The sequence below is a fragment of the Sebastes umbrosus genome, chromosome 10 (genome assembly GCF_015220745.1).
Source record: "Sebastes umbrosus isolate fSebUmb1 chromosome 10, fSebUmb1.pri, whole genome shotgun sequence".
NCBI classification, from domain to species: domain Eukaryota; kingdom Metazoa; phylum Chordata; class Actinopteri; order Perciformes; family Sebastidae; genus Sebastes; species Sebastes umbrosus.
Window position 1 is genome coordinate 23,120,493 of NC_051278.1, and position 20,407 is coordinate 23,140,899.

Sequence of the window (20,407 nt, forward strand, 5' to 3'; positions counted from 1 at the left end):
GTTGTCTCTTTGGGACTCAAACACGTAGGCTATGTGTCACTGTCATTTTACAGGTGAAGACCACATCTCAAGTGCGGCTGTTGGTAAGTATTTTAACTAACTAACTTAGCCTACTGTGCTTTTCTTTTTTTACCTGTACTTCACCTGAGAATTTCCATGTTACTTTATACTTCTACTCCACTACGGTGAGGCAAATGTTGTACTTTTCACTCCACTACATTTATTTTTGACAGCTACTTTGCAGCTTATTAATATAAAATATGATCAACTAATAAATTCCAGTGTGTATTCATGGATTGGCTACCTGGCAGTTTATAACATTAAAGTAGTTAAAACCAGTAGTTAAACCAGTTTAAACCAGCTGCAATACTAGTGATGCTTACACATGAACGCATCATCCAACGATATAATATAAAAATACCATGACCCTTGTGTAGAGTTTGTGTACTCAGATAAATCTGAATAACCTGGGAAAGCACAGACTGTACTAGTTTAGATACATTACTTATCATCCTCACCTCTGCGAGAATATTTTAATGCTAATGATTTCGTACTTTTAAGTAAAGTTTTGAATGCAGGACTTGTACTTGTAAGAGGTCACTTCTACACAGTGTTATTTCTACTTTTACTTCAATAAAGATCTGAGTAGTAGGCTGCTTCTTCCACCACTGGTATTTTGTAAACTTTTCGACTAAATCCCATCCAGACCTTGCTGCCACACCAACATCATCTCTCAATGTTTTAATCCACCTTGTCAGCAGTATTATACTATATAAAATGTGTACACTGCAAAAAAGAAAATTAAATCTTTAATTCCTGGAAAGACACCATGAAAAAAATAAGCAATGTAGCAGTAGCAATACTGTAATGGTACAGGTGAACTTGAAATTAAAAACTTCCCTGTTGCTTCATTCAGATAAAAGACCAGGCCGAACAGTGATTTGTTCATGGTTTGCATATGAGAGGCATTCAGATTAAGATGTTTGTATTAGGACCACACATTTCACTCCATTTTGCAAATAAAAACACAATAAAGCCACTGTAATGCCCTCTTTTCCAGACTATTCTCCGTCTTCCTAAACTTAAGCAGGACCGTTGAACAACTGACACTCGTCCTCAAAGTCACAGCCTCCGAGCAGCTCCCTGTAGTTCTCTCTGACATCTTGATAGAGCGGCACGGAGGCCTGCTGCTCAGTCAAACCGGGGAAAGTCACAGGATTCTCGTTGAGCAGCGGCTGCAGTCTCAGGTTGCCTCTCCCACAGTCGTATAGCACAAAGAGTAAGTTAGCTGCATAGGGTAAAAAGTGGCTGGTGCGGAAGGAGCGTTGTGTCTGTGTGGCGTAGTTGGTGGAAGTCAGGGCATCGCTGTCCTTGAAGAAGCCCAGGAGGGTGAGCAGTGGCAAGAGGGTCTCTGCATGGCCGACCTGGACTGTCACAGCCTCAGTCACCTGCTGGCCTAACCTGACATACAGGATATACAACATCAGTTACATCACACAATGAACTCTGTACAAAGTGGAAAGGTATGTCGACGTATATTATTCACACAAGACATAAGATAAGATACAAGTCTGGAAAACAGCAAATTTCTCCAAAAATCTCATGGACGCCTAAAACTACACATTGTAGATATTAGTGCTGAAAGGAATAATTGATAAATCGATGAGTTGATCGCCAGAAAATTTTGATTATCGATTTATCGTTGAAAACAGCAAAAATACAAAAAAATCCTTTTTAGCTCTAGCTTCTCAATTGTGAGGATTTGCATTCTATCTTTGTTAACTAAACATCTTTGGATTTTGAACTATTAGTCAAACAAAACAAGACATTTTAAGACATCACATTTGGCTCTGGGTATAATAATATAATAATAATTGATGGATTAATCGATAATGAATATAATCGTTGCAACTTTAGAAGGTATCACACAAAACGTGTCTATTTAGACCTCCATACATACTACTAAGAGATATGGTAATGTTTTTTGCCAAAAGCAACAGCAAAACAATCCAAATCACAGGAAAAGCAGATTCAACGCGGATAATTATTTGATCCATTCCACTTCAGGTTTTTAAGTGTAACGGCCTGAATAGAAATTTGATCTCTGTACTTGGAAAACTTGGAGGAGTGTGCGAGTACAACTTGTTCACACAGGAGATTAATATTTTTTGATAAACACTTCAAATTGCTATGTTGTTAATTACCGAATGACCCGAGAGCCAGAAAGTAGGCAGACGTGCTGAATACAAAATCTCATCCTTGTGATGAAAATCCTCATTCAATAGATTTTTATGCAACTAAATTTTTCCTCCTCCGAAAGCTTTTAAATAAAAAAAAATAAAAATCACATTTCACATCAACGTTAAGACTGAAAAGCTAAACCTAAAGACAATAATAACAATCATATAAAACAGAAAAAAACATTAACAAGATTACAGAGTATCAGCACCCTTCATTTTCATGTACTGAAGGACAGGTTGTACTCACCTGGTCTCGTTGGCTGCTTTCTCCAGCCGACTAAACATGTCATGAAAGAGAATGCAGCTCGACTTGCTGTTAATATCATAACCATAGGCTCTTTTCCAGAATTGTTTCAGGTCATTTGCGTACTCCATAACCTGTTGAACCAGATAGGACAAATATGGTGGTTTTCTGTGAAGGCTTAAAAAAGATAGTGATCTGTCATTCTTCTGTCATACGAGGTAACATTTCAGGCTTCCTGAGGTCAAGTTCTGCTTGTAACACAAGACATAAAACACTCTTTGTGACATGAATAATGCCAAAAAAGGTTCTCAATGAATGAATACTGTGGCAAAAGCAGAGAAAAGCATTACCTACTGCTTTTGTTGTAGGTAAGGCAGGAGTCTTTCTCTAACTTGACCTTACAAACGTTTCTTCCTTTCTTATTTACTGTATTTGTTTATTCCAGTGGTTCTCAACCTTTTTCGTGTCAAGGACCACTAAATTGATAATAATTAGGTCATGGACCCCCATTTGATAAGATTTCGCTTCAAGGACCTCCATCTGAAAATATTTTGGTTGTTAGATATGATTAAGACCAGAATTATATAAACTGGGAAAAAATAAGCTTGGAAACTTGTGTTTGGTCGATTATCTCTCTGTTGTTACAATGCTAATGGTCATTGTATTTTACATCGTTGGAAAGCCTGTTTATTTATCTTCACAATGATGTCCAACTTTTGAGGATCATGCATTTGTGGGATGAGCAGTACAGCTGATTATGTGGGTAGCGCCCAAGAAAAATTTGCCAAAATGCTCTGCCAATTGTAAACAGTGTATTCTCCTGTTGGAATTGACTCTTGCTTTGAGTTGTTTGGTGGATTGGATGATTGTGAGGTCCGGTCATAAGTGGTCACTGGAGACGCATGTGGAGATGCATTATAATGCCAGGTGTGAACAAATGTATTTAAAGCTGTCCACTTGTGATCCGATCGCTCAGGACGCATGTTAATGCCAGGTCTGAACAGGAAACAGAACCGTACACACTGCTAAAAGAATGTGGCCATATGTGGCCCAGACCATCTCCGAATGTGGTCTGAGTGATCGTATCTCAATGTGTCCTCAATGCGTCATGAGTGCGTTCACACTTATACTTAGAGCTGTCCACTTGTGATCTGATAACTCAGGATGCATGTTAATACCAGGTCTGAACAGGGCCTTACTCGCATTGGGCTCACTTCTAGAGTGAATTAAATTGTAAAAATAAATGATTCCCCTTTTTGCTGAGGACCCCTTGGAACTCCCTCAAGGACCCCTCGGGGTCCCCGGACCTCTGGTTGAGAACCACTAGCTTATTCAACAGAAACAATTCAGATTAAATAGGAAGAAGTCATGCACCAGATGTAATATAGGGTGTCTAGCACAAGTTGATAATTTGCAGAAGGCTTTTAAACTCAGGTTCAAACAAATAGATAAAACATCGTGTTACTATCTAGGTTTACTGTGTCCAAAAGACTTGCCAGTGATAGATTTAAACAAATGTTTAGCAAATCAAGAACACATTGTGATAAAAAAAAAAGAACTGAACGTACCTGTGCATCGACCTCATCAAAAAGCTGACACCAGGGGGAGTTCACAGTCTTGATGGCAAACTCATAAGCACACAAATAAAATGCAGCTTCAGCCATATCTGCAGGAGAAAGGTTGCAATAAAATGTTGATAAGTAGTGAAATCAGCCTTTAAAATAAACACAATCAAAAGCACTTGAACGTGACCTGATTAATCTCAACACCACGGTGTGAACTGCACTGGTTTGAGGCCTGAGGCACTTCTTCGAGGCCACAAATAAAGTTAATATTGGCTACAGCTCAGGCTAGCGGAGCTTCAATACTTTCAAATTAGAAAACAGCTCCATCTACTGTGCAAACATCCACTGTGAAATATGACCAATGGCATGTTCAGCACACCATCTCTGCCAATACTGACTACTTAACCTCTATTAATACTGAAGTGCTGCTAATTATTGCAGTAACAATGGCATTAGAAGCATTTGAGTAGGTAATTATGGGGAAAATTGAGACAGTGTTCAATTGGGACACTTTCTATTAATTATTTCCAATTAATTGCGAGTGTAACTTTGAGAGCATTTTAGTCAGCTGAACATCCAAAAATGTGACCTTTGTTGACGGGCAAGCATACAGTTTAACATTTACGGAAAACAAAGTTTTCAATAATAAAATAGGGATGCACCGATACCAGATCTGATATCGGTGGCAATGGGGCCGATTTATTCAGTTCAGTTCTATGTTTATATGCTATATACATTATATGCTGGAATTTTAATTCCTGATTAAGTTTTGACCAATTTGTTGCTGCATTAAAAAGGTTTACACTTGAATTGTAATTCCTGTTCATTTTGAAGATTTTATTACCAAGTTGCTGGTGTACGATTTAATATTTTAATAATAAATAACAGTTCAGTAAATGTATATCTATGTGTTTATTTGTTACATTTTGTTTTACAAAGTCAGAGAGCAATGCTTAAGTCAAGCCTGATGTTGCCTTACACATAAAAGAATGAAGTGTATTTGTCCTATATTCCAAGCACAATAAATGTGACTTTTTATTTTACACTTCTGCAATATCCTATCAATTACTTAAGAGATTTTCTGGGGGAAAAACAATGTGATTTAGTACTGAGTATAGTGAAAATAGACACAAAGTTCTTGAGTATTTGAGTCACAGTTGCTGATCTTCAGAGGATTTTCCTTAAAAATGGTTCCATTTGAATCCATTAATTATTCATTTATTACGGGGATGCACCGATGCGACTTTTTCAGTCCTGATACCGATAGTGATACCTGGGCTTTGGATATCGGTCGATACCGAGTACCGATCCGATACCAGCGTTTAATTAATAAGCTGCGTGCCTCACTGTGTGGAAGTGACTGGGATCATTCTTTTATGAGTGAGGCAACATCAGGCTGGACTTAAGCATTGCTTTCTGACTTTGTAAAACAAAGTGTACAAAATGTACACAAATAAATACATAGATATACATGTACTGAACTGTTATTTATCATTAAAATAATAAATTGTACACCAGCAACTTGGTAAAACTGGTGAAAACTTAAACAGGAATTAAAATTCCAGTATATACTGTTATATATATATAGTATATAAACATAGAACTGAATTGAATGGATCGGCCCCATTTCCACCGATATCCGATCCAGCTATTTGAGTCAGTATCGGCTCGGTATCAGATCCGGTATCGGTATCTCGGTGCATCCCTATTCTGAATGCAGGGCTTTTTACCTGTAAAGGTGCATTTATATAATGTTGTAATAAGTGTTTGCAACATGAATAACAGATCTGAATACCATCCTCCACCACTGACCAGCTGTGATGCTATTGTAGTTGACTCTGAGACGGTCTGCGATCTTCTCCGTGACCCTCTTCATCTCTGGTCCCTCCTTGAACTTGTCCACCTCTGACAGAGCTGAGGGGTTGTTATCAACTTCCTGCACAAACCTGGTGCACTGGTCAAAAAACCTCATGAGAGCATTGTTCACTGCATGGTCAAACTCCTTATCTGGGGAGAAAGCAGTTAACAGGTTATATGTGAAAATGTAGCTATACTATATATAAGATAGATAGATAGATAGATAGATAGATAGATAGATAGATAGTAACTTTATAGATCCCGAGGGAAATTCAAGTTTCCAGCATCACAGTTCCATAGTGCAAAAACATGTTAGTAAAAAGGCAGTAAAAAAGTTAGTAGTGCAAAGTACAAAAAAATATACCAGATATAAAAATACAAGGAGATGAAGAAAAATGTTAAAACTGAATATAGTGCAGGGTAACAGCTGTGATACATGACTATTAAAAAAGTGAATATAGTGCAGAAGAGACTGTTACAAGTGAGTATATTGCAGAAGAGACTGTTAAATGTGAGTATAGTGCAGAAGAGACTGTTACAAGTGAGTATAGTGCAGAAGAGACTGTTAAATGTGAGTATAGTGCAGAAGAGACTGTTACAAGTGAGTATAGTGCAGAAGAGACTGTTAAATGTGAGTATAGTGCAGAAGAGACTGTTACAAGTGAGTATAGTGCAGAAGAGACTGTTAAATGTGAGTATAGTGCAGAAGAGACTGTTAAATGTGAGTATAGTGCAGAAGAGACTGTTAAATGTGAGTATAGTGCAGAAGAGACTGTTACAAGTGAGTATAGTGCAGAAGAGACTGTTACATGTGAGTATAGTGCAGAAGAGACTGTTACATGTGAGTATAGTGCAGAAGAGACTGTTAAATGTGAGTATAGTGCAGAAGAGACTGTTACAAGTGAATATAGTGCAGAAGAGACTATTAAATGTGAGTATAGTGCAGAAGAGACTGTTAAATGTGAGTATAGTGCAGAAGAGTGTTAAATGTGAGTATAGTGCAGAAGAGACTGTTACAAGTGAGTATAGTGCAGAAGAGACTGTTACATGTGAGTATAGTGCAGAAGAGACTGTTACATGTGAGTATAGTGCAGAAGAGACTGTTAAATGTGAGTATAGTGCAGAAGAGACTGTTAAATGTGAGTATAGTGCAGAAGAGACTGTTAAATGTGAGTATAGTGCAGAAGAGACTGTTACAAGTGAGTATAGTGCAGAAGAGACTGTTACATGTGAGTATAGTGCAGAAGAGACTGTTACATGTGAGTATAGTGCAGAAGAGACTGTTAAATGTGAGTATAGTGCAGAAGAGACTGTTACAAGTGAATATAGTGCAGAAGAGACTATTAAATGTGAGTATAGTGCAGAAGAGACTGTTAAATGTGAGTATAGTGCAGAAGAGTGTTAAATGTGAGTATAGTGCAGAAGAGACTGTTACAAGTGAGTATAGTGCAGAAGAGACTGTTACATGTGAGTATAGTGCAGAAGAGACTGTTACATGTGAGTATAGTGCAGAAGAGACTGTTACAAGTGAGTATAGTGCAGAAGAGACTGTTAAATGTGAGTATAGTGCAGAAGAGACTGTTAAATGTGAGTATAGTGCATTATTATCTGTCCTGCAGACCATATAAGTGGTGAATCATCATCATCATATATTGTATGTGATATCATGGTAACCTACCTGTAATAGCCCACAGCTCTGTGAGTCCTGCCTTGAAGGACAGTGTGCTGTTGACACACCTGTGCTTTGAGCTGGTCATGAATGTGATGAATCCATCTCTGAGCTTCTCCTCTGAGATCAGTGAGGGGAACAGCTTTGACAGCCTGACGGCCAGGTGCTTGTGATCGTCCACACCTTTCCGGACGAGTCTGCCGTCCATGTCCTCAGTGTACCACATCCTCCACTCGGTCTGGATCTCCCGCAGCCAGCTCTCCGTACCAACCGCGCTGCTCTTCACTAACGCGTAAAGCTTCTGCATCTTCTTGACGTTTTTGCCGGTCGGGTACCTGGTGCCGTGTCTTATGATGGCGGTCAGATGGATTGGTCGACATTGTGCAGATGGAGGCTGCAGGATGGATTTGTTCACAGCGAGGATGTCCTCTATGAGATACGGGTTCACTTCCTCATACCTCCCCTTCGTGGTGAAGTATTTGGCGATTGCTGGTATGTTCTCATTTCCCCAAGAGTTTACATCCAAACAGCAGCAAAAGCCAGTTATGATGGTGAGATGAACAATTGTTTTCCAAAATGCGTTCGGCATGATGTGGAGCTTGTTTATTATGGCCGTGTGCTCCTCCCACGCACCAGAGACAAAACCCAGTGACGTCGACCATGTGGGACTGTCCAACCAATCCAGCCTGTCCTATAAGTACACTGTGTGTTAACATAGCAGACTGTAATGGACATTGACCATTTCTAATCACGACGGCTTGTACTTTACTCAATGGTGGAAAAAGTACTCAGATTTAAACAGCAATACCACAGTGTAAAAACACCCTTTTACAAGTAAAAGTCCTGCATTAAAAAGTTTAAGCATAAAAATACAAGTAGCCTATAAGTACAAACAGAGGTGGATGAAGTACCTGAAAGCCGTACTTGAGTAAAAGTACAGATATCTAACCAGAAAAAAGACTTTAGTAGAAGTTGTAGAAGTAGAAGTCATCTATTGGAATATTAATTGAGTAATATTCTAATAGTTGACTTAATATTATAATAGGTGACTTGGACTTTAGAAGAATATTAAGTCACTTATTAGAATATTACTTGAGTAAAAGTCTTAAAGTGTCTGATATTAAATGGTTCTCCGGTTTCCTCCCACAGTCCAAAGACATGCAGGTTAGGTTAAATGTTGACTCTAAATTGCCCGTAAGTGTGAGTGTGAATGGTTGTCTGTCTCTATGTGTCAGCCCTGTGATAGTCTGGCGACCTGTCCAGGATGTACCCCACCTTCACTTAATTGTTTATTAATTATTATTACTGATGTGTGTTAGTAGGCCTAGCATTTTACTGTTGTAGCTGAGGTGGAGCTAGTCTTAACTACTTTATATTCCGTTAGGTAGCTTTATCCAGTGGTTCCCAACCCAGGGGTCGGCCCTTGCTGTTTTGCTGTTCACTCTGAAATGTAGAGGAGTAGAAAATAGAAATACTCAAGTAAAGTATTATACATGAAAATTGTAATTAAATAGAGAGTAAATGTACTTAGTTAGATTCCACCATTGTTGCCCCCTTCCTTTTAATCAGTCACTAAAGGTTACCCTGGCTGCCTAATGTATATCTGTGTTGCTATATTTTAGCCACCATCCTGACATTTGTTATTGCCTATTATTTGCTGTATAATAAAAGTGAGTTCTAGAAGGTATCTAAATAAATTGTATTTTTTACTTTTCTGGCCTTACATTGATTAAGTTGATTTATACGTTACAGTAAGAGTCAAACCACTGATGAAAACTCTAAGTTATTCCATGTAAAAAAAAAAGAAATCTGATATTGTTGCATACCATAACATCTTTTATTCTCTCATCTTTTGTTCCAGATAAGTCATCGGCAAAAGTGAATTCAGTTTTCCTACTAAGAAAGTTGTTAATAACTGATTAAACTGTTTTTTATATTATAGTTCTTTCTATGGAAAGAAAGAAAGCCAAATCTCAGAAAAACCCCCCAAAAAACATCAAGCCATATCTTAATTTTTAATTCAGTGTTTCAAAAAACATGTTTGTGCCTCCTGAAAGTGTTTGGTTACAGCAAGCAGCAAAGTGATCGATGTAAGAAATCCATATTCAAAATTTCCAAAGCAGAACATTAGAAATGCTCATTCAACAAGGAACATTTTCATGGTGGCATATTGTTTAGCAAACAAACATAAAGCCACTACAATGCCCTCTTTTCCTGCATCTACCCCGTCTTCCTAAACTTAAGCAGGACTCTTGAACAGCTGACACTCAGTCTCAAAGTCACAGCCTTGGAGCAGCTCCCTGTAGTTCTCTCTGACGTCTTGATAGAGCGGCATGGAGGCCTGCTGCTCAGTCAAACCGGGGAAAGTGACAGGCTTCTCGTTGAGCAGCGGCTGCAGTCTCAGGTCGCCTCCCCCACAGTCGTATAGCACCAGGAGTAAGTTAGCTGCATAGGGTAACATGTGGCTGGTGCGGAAGGAGCGTTGTGTCTGTGTGGCGTAGTTGGTGGAAGTCAGGGCATCGCTGTCCTTGAAGAAGCCCAGGAGGGTGAGCAGTGGCAAGAGGGTGTCTGCATGGCCCACCTGGACTGTCACAGCCTCAGTCACCTGCTGACCTGACCTGACATACACAACAAATAGGGTTCAGAATTAACTTTTCTTTTCTTTCTTTAAAAAGATTTTTGGCATTTTTGCCTTTATTTGACAGAGGACAGTGTTGAAATGGGGGAGAGAGAGGTATGACATGCAACAAAGGTCCCAAGGCCAGAATCTAACCCGGGATGTTGTGGTTATGGGGCATGCACTGTAACTAATTCGGCTACCAAGATGCTACGGGGATCAGAATTTAACAGCCTCTGCTGTGACACAGAAGGAACTGTAATTCATAAGTGAAGTGTTAAGTATAAATAAAACTCAAGAGAAGACAAAAGCACTTGCTACAAAGAAGAATAATATGCAGCCTGCACCATGTCTGGGTTGTTAGACAAGTATTTATGCCACAATTATTTTTCAGTCTATATGTGGGCTGTCAGAGTTAACGCGATAATGCAAATTCGTTTAACACCATTTCTTTTTAATTTCTTTAATGCATTAATGAAACTTGCGATTTTTAGATTGTAGCGGGCTCAATTTTAAAGCTAGAGTGAAGATACTGGCATCACATGAAATCAGAAAACCTAAGGAATCCATTGGTACCAACCATGTCATACTAGCTTGTCGCAAAGGAGGCTAAATAAAGCTTTGAAAGTACGCTGAATTTTAGCGAGGAAAAACTGGCATGGCCATATTCAAAGGGGTCCCTTGACCTATGACCTCAAGATATGTGAATGAAAATTGGTTCTATGGGTACCCAGGAGTGTTCCCTTTATATGTGTGTAAGAACACATTTTAAACCTCCATAATTGTAATTAAGGGATAGGAAACAGATTACTCTTAGGGTACTTAACCTTTGACAACAGCAAAACAACCAAGATTGGGGGACAAGCAGGAAAAAAAACAATGATACCTGTGTTTATTTCATATATATTCCACTGAAGGTTTTCATCAAAGTCTTTGCCAGGTATAACCTAGATTCGTATGGACTGTGCAGTTCACTTACTTGTTCTCGCTGGCTGCTTTGTTCAGTCGGCTAAACACATCGTGGAAGAGAATGCAGCTCGACTTGCTGTTAATGTCATAACCGTAGCCTCTTTTCCAGAATTCCCTCAGGTCACTTGCGTAATCCATAACCTGTCGGTGCAGATGGTTCAAAAGTAGCCTGCATGTGGGTGGCCTTTACACAAAGACTTTATAAATAGAAGTATTTCCCAAGATAGCAATTATGCATTCTGTGAAATAACATTTCGAGCTGCGTGAGAGTTAAGTCAGCTATGTAACACAAGACACAAAACACGCTTTCTTACATCGCATGATGCTAAAGGCTTTCTCAATGAATGACTGGTGTGGCAAAACAGAGACGGTAATGCTTTTCAATCTTTGTTTTGGAGTGTATACTCCTTAGAAACAAGCAGATATCTAAATGATTTGTCTAATGTTGAGGGTGCTAGTGTGTACCTCTGACCTAGATAAGACAGGGCTATTTGTTTGATTTATCTTGTTTGTGTTGGATTCAATAGTCGGTTTAGTTTCTGTGCCCCTGGTTGACCCAAAGTGCCCGTCTGATCAGCCCCTTACACTAACCCTGTGTACAATAGATGTGCTAGCACGTCTCTGTGTTTCTTTTTTCCCCTCCGTAAAGTCCCAAGAGACTTGCTTGTGATAAATCTGAACAGTATTTGCTTATGTAGGAAAACATCCTGTTCTACACTCGTGATGAAGAGCTCTATAAATAAATGAGCTTGTGACGGTGAAATAGTACATAAATTTGCTGCCAAAGTTGCAGAGTATAGACATTTTTGCATCTTGAAATGTAGCTGTTACGGCAGTGTCTAATACACATTTTGACATGTTGCAGCAGAAAATGCGCAGGTATGACTAATAACTGAACTATGACTGAATTCCATTTAGCAGCTCCAGTTTCAGGGTCCTGGTATTGCGCAAGCAGGCTCATTGTCACACTGTCATGTCTTATTGGGACACGTGAATAGAACAGAGCCATCGTTAATGTTATTAGTGACGCCTGTGCTTTTACTACTATGACAAAGGCCTGTGAAAAAAGGCCCGTTGTGCAGGAGAACAACCCATTTGTTCTCTCTGTAATAAATGACTCCATAAATGAATGGACTGGAAACAAACGGTTGCCGCTGCCACGTTAAATTTACATACAGTTGACCACTAATTGCTCCTACCTTTGCATCATCCTCATCGAAGAGTTGACACCAAGGCGAGTTTACCGCCTTGATTGCAAATTCATAAGCACACAGGTAAAATGCAGCCTCAGCCATATCTGCAGGAGAGGGGTTGGTATTAAATGTTTAGTGGTGAAAGTACGTAGGAAATGCAGCCATTTCAAAATTGAAAAATGCTACAGAAATGAAAACATACAAAAAACTACAGTTTGTCAGAAAGTACTTTGTCTTAATCTTAAAACTGAAGCACCTAGATTGGCACTTAAAGGTAGAGTGTGTAAGATTTGGCGACATCTAGCGGGGAGGTTGCAGATTTCAACCAACTGAAACTTCTCCCATGTGCCCAGAGGGTTACCTCCAGGTCTGAAAAGTGAAGCCAATGTGGAAGTGCCTTAAACTTGCATTCTTTCTAATAGCCAGCAGGGGGCGACTCCTCTGGTTGCAAAAAGAAGTCAGATTGTATAGAAGTGTATGAGAAAATGAGCCTACTTCTCACTTGATTTATTACCTCAGTAAACATTGTAAACATGAGATTATGGTCTCAATCGCTATAGTTTCAAGTCTTCTTCAATACAGCATTGTTCATTTAGTAAATTATGGTCGCATTTAGAGTGAAATAGACCATAAAGCAGGGGATGCTTTAGGGCGTGGCTACCCTGTGATTGACAGGTCACTACCACAGCATTGTCCGTGTTTTCGTCTTACAACTTTGAACCTTTCACAGTGTGTTTTCAGTTCATGAAAGATAATTATAGCCTTTTTGGTTGCCTAAAAATGTCTTATTCAGTGTTCAGTTGTACTTAGCTCCACCCTCTCGTGTCGTTTGTCCGTTCTGGGTTACTGTAGAAACATAACGGCCGGCTCCGTGAAGAGGACCCGCTCTGTATGTAGATATAAAGGGCTCATTCTAAGGTAACGAAAACACAACGATTCTTATTTTCAGGTGATTATACACTAAAGAAAGCATACTAATATTATATTCCATCTCTGCCAGTTGATCGACCAAAATGTTACACACTGTTCCTTTAATTATTGCCCTTTTGCGAGGCCTATGATACTAATTCAAGACCATGAATGAAGAGGTTCACTACAACCTGGTGCAGAGTCCTCAGCACTTACAAATTAGTGAACAGCTCCACCCAGTGTGAAATATTATCACTGAGATGTTCTGCACACTATCATCCCCAACATTGACTACCTTACAGTTTTTGTGTTTATTTGATGTATAGTTGCTGATATACAGTATTTAATCAGTATAAACTGGGTCTATAGTCTGTTTCTGAGGCTTGGATTAAATGCAAACTCCAAGAATCTAGAATTAACCCCTTCATACACCTGTGATAGACCTGTGACACACACAGTATAGTACATACAGTATACAGTCTTGATCAATCATTTAAGAAACCCAGTGTTAAGGACCACTGAGAGCGTGGATCCTTTGGAGTTATAAGAAAGGCTAAATACTTTAAGAGTCTCTGCACACAACACACTCAACAGCGTAAAAAAGCAGTGCTTCTGTAGATATCACCTTGTGTGATGAGACTGTATGGCGCTCCAAGATGGTCTGCAACCTTCTGCTGGACCCTCCTCATCTCCGGTCCCTGCTTGAACTTGTCCACCTCTGACAGAGCTGAGGGGTTGTTATCAACTTCCTGCACAAACCTGGTGCACTGGTCAAAAAACCTCATGAGAGCATCGTTCACTTCATGGTCAAACTCCTTATCTGGGTAGAAAGCAGTAACAGGTTATATGTGAACATGTAGCTACTGTATATAAGTGGTGAATCATCATATATTGTATGTGATCATGGTCCTATACCTGTAATAGCCCACAGCTCTGTGAGTCCTGCTTTGAAAGACAGTGTGCTGTTGATACACCTGTGCTTTGAGCTGGTCATGAATTTGATGAATCCACCTCGGAGCTTCTCCTCTGAGATCAGTGATGGGAACAGCTTTGACAGCCTGACGGCCAGGTGCTTGTGATCGTTCACACCTTTCTGGACAAGTCGGCCGTCCATGTCCTCAGTGTACTGTATTGTCCACTGGGTCTGGATCTCAGGCAGCCAGCTCTCTACGCCCGAGGCATTGTGTAGGACGATGTTGGAGAGCTGCTGCATCTCCTTGACGATTTTGCTCGTTGGGTACCTCGTGCCGTGTCTTATTATCGCAGTCAGATGAATTTCTTGACATTGTGCAGATGGAGGCTGTAAAATAGATCTGTTTACAGCAAGTATGTCCTCAATGAGATACGGGTTCACTTCCTCATACCTCCCTTTCGTGTTGAAATATTTAGCGATTGCTGGTATGTCTGGATTGTCCTCAGGAATCACATAATTAAGTAAACAGCAGGAGATGATGAGGAGATGAAAGACAGTGGATTTCCAAAGAAATGTCAGCATGATGAAGCCAAGAAGAGGCTTGAAAAGCAGCTGTTCCGAAAACTTCTCCAAACCTAAAACATCTCTGTGCACGCCATCAAAAATGGGACTGAGCAGAGTCCAGTCCAGTTTGTTTACCCTAGTTTCCTCACAGCATATCCTAAAGTGTAAAGCAAACACGTTCTTACACAATAGCCATTGATTGACAACCTGAAGGAGAAACATTAAAACAGTAAGAATAGAAAATGAATCAGAAATCTTATCAGATTATCAAGGTTATATTGTGTACCATCCAACTCCTACGCAAATGTTTCATTGTTTGCATCAGGGCCGGCTTAAGGCATAGACCACATAAGCGGTTGCGTTGGAAAAAAATTGGTGCCACTTTCACAAACATTCTGTGGTTTATGATGGTGTAATATCTTACAGTGAGAGACAGTGTTGTTGGGCTGCCTTTACTCTCTTACCACAACTTTATGGTTTGGCAACCTTCTCGTAGGTGACACATATTATCACAGTTTCAGCACAGTATAGTTTCACCTTAACCGCTTTCAGATCAAAGTGACACAATAACACATGTACCACAGAGCTTGAAGATCCAGACTAAGAAGTCATCAAGATGCAGCATGATATGGATATTTGAGTAAAATATGTCCTTATACAAAACATTGTGCAGTGTTGTGCGGGTTCATGGACCCCCACTTTACATTATTGATGTGTCACTATGGTGCTTATTTTCCTTCTCACTTATCTGCCAGTTAGAGTTCAACCACTCGATGCTGTTTGAATTCAATCTTACAGGTGCATTTCCCTTTAGTCTACTTATAATTGTAGCTTTTCCAGCCTGACATTTCATTTTCAGCTGTAATTACTCTACCCATCGGTAAAAAGTCAAATGTATTATCCTGTATATAATTTAATCCAATAGGGACTTGCCTTATATGGCACTTGCATATCAGCATACATTTAGTTGTTACATCTTACTAAATGTCAGTGGTGGAAAGTAACTAAGTGAATTTACTCAAGTACTGTACTTAAGTACAATTTTGATATATTTGTATTACTTGAGTATTTCCATTTTATACTACTTTATACTTCACTACATTTCAGAGGGAAGTATTGTACTTTTTACTCCACTACATTTATTTGACACTTATAGTTACTAGTTTTACATTAAAAAAACACATGATATGTTTTCATAATATGATGGGGTACTATACTGCTAATCTACCCGATAGTATACAAAGTGTCTCAATTTGGCTCCACATTGATGAACTACAACATTAACATGCTTTTACAAGTAATCATTAGTGATAAAAACAGAATGATATTCTGTAATAATAATAAAGGAGACATGCTGTCGAATTTTACTTTTGATACTTTAAGTACATTTTGCTGATAATACTTCTGTACTGTTATTAAAGTAACATTTTAGATTCAGGACTTTCACTTGTAGCGGAATATTTTTAGACTGTGGCATTGCTACTTTTACTCAAGTAAAAGGATCTGAGTACTTCTTTCACCACTGCTAAATGTCAAGATGACATTTAGAAATGTAAACAGCAGGAGCTCTACAAGTACAAGACCTCATTTAACATCATGTATAATTAAATTCTGGCATGGAATGAAAATGAACTACTCTCAGTTAAATGTCAACTTGAAATTTGACTTATCTTCGCCTGCAATATGTCATTAACTGTTAAACACGGTGCGTAGATATTTGCATACATAAATAATATCGCAGGCATTAATATATCAATAATAAGGAATGGCTTGTATTTTCTTTCTTTCTTTCTTTCTGTTAACATTTTGTCAATAATTACTGATTGGTCAACCAATATCCCATCCAATTCTACTAGTTATTGTGATTCATTAATTACTACACAAGTATCTATTATTTCATATTCAAGTTTTGGCTTAATCTGTACAGGAAAACCTGACTAGGAATTCTCCTGAGGTTGCCCATTGAAAACTTTTCAACAACAGGAACTGAAATTAAATACTTAAGTGTGGCAGGAGCCACTAAAGGGAAGCAGGTACTGTGGTGTGGTCTGTTTTCATCGAGCCTTCTGTTCAAGCTGTGGTAGGTATAAAAAAAAGGAAGTGATCGATGACAATATTTAGATTGCAGAAGTCCAGTTAGGAGAAGATGGTTCAAATCGGGATAAAGTTCATATTCTACTGTTGAAAATATGTGTTTATCAGAATTTTCAGAATAAAAGTCAAGGCTTGTGCTTGTTTGTAAAGATTTTTTATGACTCGTCGGGGTCTATAACAGGAATTCCTGTTTTTTTTTATGTAAGTTGGAGAAAACTCTGTGCTCTACAGCTCTTAGTGGCAGTCAGGATTTACACAGCAAAGAGGCTATTACAAATTAAACAGATTATGTGATAGGAGAGGAGTTAAAAGAGATCCATTGTTGATCCGTGAAGGAATCACATATCAGTTAAGGCTGATAAGGATGTAAAGTTACCTTTAGAGACAGTGAATGCTCTGTCAGACTAAACAGAAGAAAATGTACTCAGTGGTTATTCAAGATATGCCAACTCAATTATCCTGTCTCATCAAGCAGTATAAGCTGATCAGGGGTATCAAAAGCAGCGTGAATGAATAGCAAGAATTAGTGCAAATATTAAAGGATCAGTGTGTAGCATTTGGGGGATCTATTGGCAGAAATGGAATTTAATATGAATAAGTATTTTATTTAGTGTATAATCACCTGAAAATAAGAATTGTTGTGTTTTTGTTTGGCACACGGGGGAAGTTTCCGTTGGTTGCAATCTGCAACCGCAAGTATAGACGCCACCACATCCTACGCACTGCACCTTTAATTAATTAAAATGTCAAGTGACGCTTGTAAAGTTCTGACAAATCTGAAATGTTTTATTTGTGCTACATCCACTTTTTAGGACTGTAAATGTCCTCCCCCACCACCACTGCACCAGTTCAATTTAATATACTGTAATGATTTATCAACAATGAAATAGTATCATTATGATTTAGATAGATAGATAGATAGTTAGATAGATGTACTTTATTGATCCCAAATTGGGAAATTCTTGTGTTACAGCAGCAGGTTAACCAGACAATGCACAGGAACAGTAAATATACAAAAAATATATAAATCAACACTAGAATAATATCTATAGTATACACAATCTAAAGAATATAATACACCATAAATATACCAGACTACTACAACTAGCTTAGTAAATATAACATATGGACATAGGATAACAATAACATGCTATACACATTAGCAAAGTGTGCAATGGCATACTATACATTACAAAAGTGTTCAAGTTATAATTTTTCTTTAGAATAAAACTAAATGAGGCAGTAAGTTGTCATGTGTGTTATTGTTTTACAAATTAATGATTTGATGCATATTGTAATTAAAGACAAAATTAGTCATTGAAGGTTTTGCTGTACATTTATTAAGATCTTTGTGTGGTGTAATTATTTTATGAGTTCCCTTTTCCATAACTTTTACTTCTTGAATTACACTTTTCCATTTTATAGAATCTGGGGGTTTAGTTTTTTTTCCCCACCCTTTTGTTATTTTGCTTCAGTGCTGTGATTCTGAGTATTCTAGATCAGCTATTCTCAACCACTGGGCCGCAGCCCACTGGTGGGCCTCAGAGAGCCACATAGTGGGCCGCGAAGGTGCTGCCAAATGCTTAGATTAACCGCTATTCTGTATTTCAGAGGTTGTAGTGGCTCACTTATAAAGCTAGAGTGAAGATACTGGCATTATATGAAACTAGAAAAATCTAATGAATCCATTGGTACCACCCAAACATCATACTAGCTTGTCGGGAAGGAGGCTAAATAACGCTCCAAAATTACGCTCAATTTTTCAAAAGGGGTCCCTTGACCTCTGACCTCTAGATATGTGAATGAAAATGGTTCTATGGGTACCCACGAGTCTCCCCTTTACAGAGATATATGTCTCGGATGCATTGACACAAAGTGGAACAATTTTTTGAAACCAGTAAAAGTGTGTGTTGAGGAAATATGCCCCTGAATACTTTGGATTCATAACGGCAGGCCGTGATGGGTTAGGTGAGGGTAAGCTGAATATCTATGCGGGACATCACACCTGACAGTGGCATCACACATATTTATAGCCCAGTTTGTCATTTGTGTGGGAAGGTGGTCCTCGGAAATTTTGTAACAATCCTAAACGGACTAAAAAGGTTACAAAAGGTTGAGAACCCCAGTTCTAAATAACGTACAGGCACTTGAAGTATCAGGAAACATTTCCAATGGTGCCTGAAGGCAGCACGCAGTGACGCTTCTAGAGGAACTCCCAGCTTCTCCAGTCACACAGCGCCTCTCCACCCATGAAAACACCGGAGCGAGGGATTCAGACCACACTGCGGGGATAATAACCACTACAATTCAGAAGAGAAGTCCTTCAGCATTTCGACGGCGGAGGTAATTAACATTACACACATGTTTACTACTCTTTTTTTGTCGAGAAGCAGACCTAACTAGCTCTGTATCCTCGCTGAGCGTCTCTCAGCCCCTCTCTGTGTAGCTGCTCAGTCAGTCAACACTGTGTGTGGCTCCAATATAACTGTTATAGTTAATGTTAAACACTGTGATATTACACCATGTTATGCTGCTAGTTATGCACTATTTGTTCCTTCTTCTTAGCGTTGTATTTATAACTAAAAGGTACCGTTAGCTACAGCTGCTCATTGGCCTTGTGGTGAAACGTTTTATCAGTTAATCCAGCGTGATTGGCACAGACGCTACTCCCTGCTCGCGCTGATTTTAACCCCAGCTAAAGATTGAATTGGTTCATATATAGGTTACGAATCAATACAAATAAATGCAGCCTTGTAATCCACAATCATAGCAAACCCGTTACCCCCAAAAACCACAGTATTGGTTGTTGTTGTGGCTAACAAGCTAGCTACTGGAGACGCCAGCTTGCCTCTATTATCTATTTTTAGGTGGTCAGACTAAGCTGTTAAGCCACCACTCTATAGTGAGGTTGTGAAGGCCTTTAATGATTCAAGATGTTTATTGTCATTTACATACACAGGTACAAACGTGTGAAATACTTTTTTTCTGGGAAGCTCCATTAAAATAACAATATTACATTTACATTACAATTATAAAAGGAAATACTTTGTACAATGACATATTAATAACATACAGGCATATTAAGAACATATGCATTAATAACATATACAGTATAAGATATATATATGTTTGTGTCGTTTGAATTATCTATTTAAATGTCTGATGGTCTGGAGGGAAAAACCTGTTCCTCTGTCTGCTGGTGAATGAAAGCAGTGTTTTCACCACATTAAATATCAGCCATGTAATCTCACAGGTGTGTCTACTAATGTTACAGTTGGTGTGAATGTATTCCCAGCAGCTCTCTCTCTCTGTGTAAATATTAACCCAGAGTATTATTAATGGTAGTCAACCATTTGTTTCTGCTCTGCACCTCTTGGTCATAAGGTCATACTTTTTGAGGTGTGTGTGTTTGCAGTCGTTTATTCACCTTAAAAAACAGGGTAGAACTGATGACCTGATTTAGCACGGTTTCCCACAAAAGGGGGGAAAAACTTGATAAGTGTGTTTGAACTAGGGATGTCATGGTACAAGAAATCTAGTAGTCAATACCAATACCAGTGAATTTACACGATT

General features: G+C 38.8%; 3 protein-coding genes across 5 annotated transcripts in view; 1 reads left to right on the forward strand and 2 right to left on the reverse strand.

Moving 5' to 3' along the window:
* Nucleotides 1-796: 796 nt before the first annotated feature.
* LOC119495107 (multiple inositol polyphosphate phosphatase 1-like) lies at nucleotides 797-8,228 on the reverse strand. Its single transcript, XM_037781323.1, has 5 exons — nucleotides 7,585-8,228; nucleotides 5,862-6,056; nucleotides 4,053-4,150; nucleotides 2,488-2,618; nucleotides 797-1,461 (listed from the first exon to the last, which is right to left on the reverse strand). Exons 1-5 carry the CDS (start codon nucleotides 8,162-8,164, stop codon nucleotides 1,083-1,085), a joined length of 1,383 nt encoding a protein of 460 aa, XP_037637251.1. The 5' UTR covers nucleotides 8,165-8,228; the 3' UTR covers nucleotides 797-1,082.
* A 1,165-nt stretch (nucleotides 8,229-9,393) lies between these two features.
* LOC119495108 (multiple inositol polyphosphate phosphatase 1-like) lies at nucleotides 9,394-14,837 on the reverse strand. Its single transcript, XM_037781325.1, has 5 exons — nucleotides 14,179-14,837; nucleotides 13,889-14,083; nucleotides 12,361-12,458; nucleotides 11,172-11,302; nucleotides 9,394-10,193 (listed from the first exon to the last, which is right to left on the reverse strand). The coding sequence occupies exons 1-5, from the start codon at nucleotides 14,756-14,758 to the stop codon at nucleotides 9,815-9,817; spliced, it is 1,383 nt and encodes a 460-aa protein (XP_037637253.1). The 5' UTR covers nucleotides 14,759-14,837; the 3' UTR covers nucleotides 9,394-9,814.
* A 4,191-nt stretch (nucleotides 14,838-19,028) lies between these two features.
* zgc:91976 (uncharacterized protein LOC492359 homolog) overlaps nucleotides 19,029-20,407 on the forward strand; it is a 29,013-nt gene continuing 27,634 nt past the window's right edge. For 2 of the 3 annotated variants that reach the window (XM_037782624.1, XM_037782625.1), the window contains exon 1: nucleotides 19,029-19,177. The gene's annotated coding sequence lies outside the window, so the exon portion shown is untranslated. The remainder of the gene's footprint in view (nucleotides 19,178-20,407) is intronic. The other variant, XM_037782626.1, reaches the window with a different exon arrangement.

What these genes read in the sequence shown, in the direction of transcription:
- LOC119495107 (XM_037781323.1), bottom strand. Translation starts at nt 8,164, where the DNA reads ATGCCGAACGCATTTTGGAAAACAATTGTTCATCTCACCATCATAACT. An exon ending in CTACAATAGCATCACAGCTG is followed by an intron (nt 4,151 to 5,861) that starts GTCAGTGGTGGA and finishes TTTCTCCTGCAG; the next exon opens with ATATGGCTGAAGCTGCATTT. An exon ending in AAAGCAGCCAACGAGACCAG is followed by an intron (nt 1,462 to 2,487) that starts GTGAGTACAACC and finishes CCTGTATGTCAG; the next exon opens with GTTAGGCCAGCAGGTGACTG.
- LOC119495108 (XM_037781325.1), bottom strand. Translation starts at nt 14,758, where the DNA reads ATGCTGACATTTCTTTGGAAATCCACTGTCTTTCATCTCCTCATCATC. An exon ending in AGAGCTGTGGGCTATTACAG is followed by an intron (nt 14,084 to 14,178) that starts GTATAGGACCAT and finishes CTTTCTACCCAG; the next exon opens with ATAAGGAGTTTGACCATGAA. An exon ending in AAAGCAGCCAGCGAGAACAA is followed by an intron (nt 10,194 to 11,171) that starts GTAAGTGAACTG and finishes TGTGTATGTCAG; the next exon opens with GTCAGGTCAGCAGGTGACTG.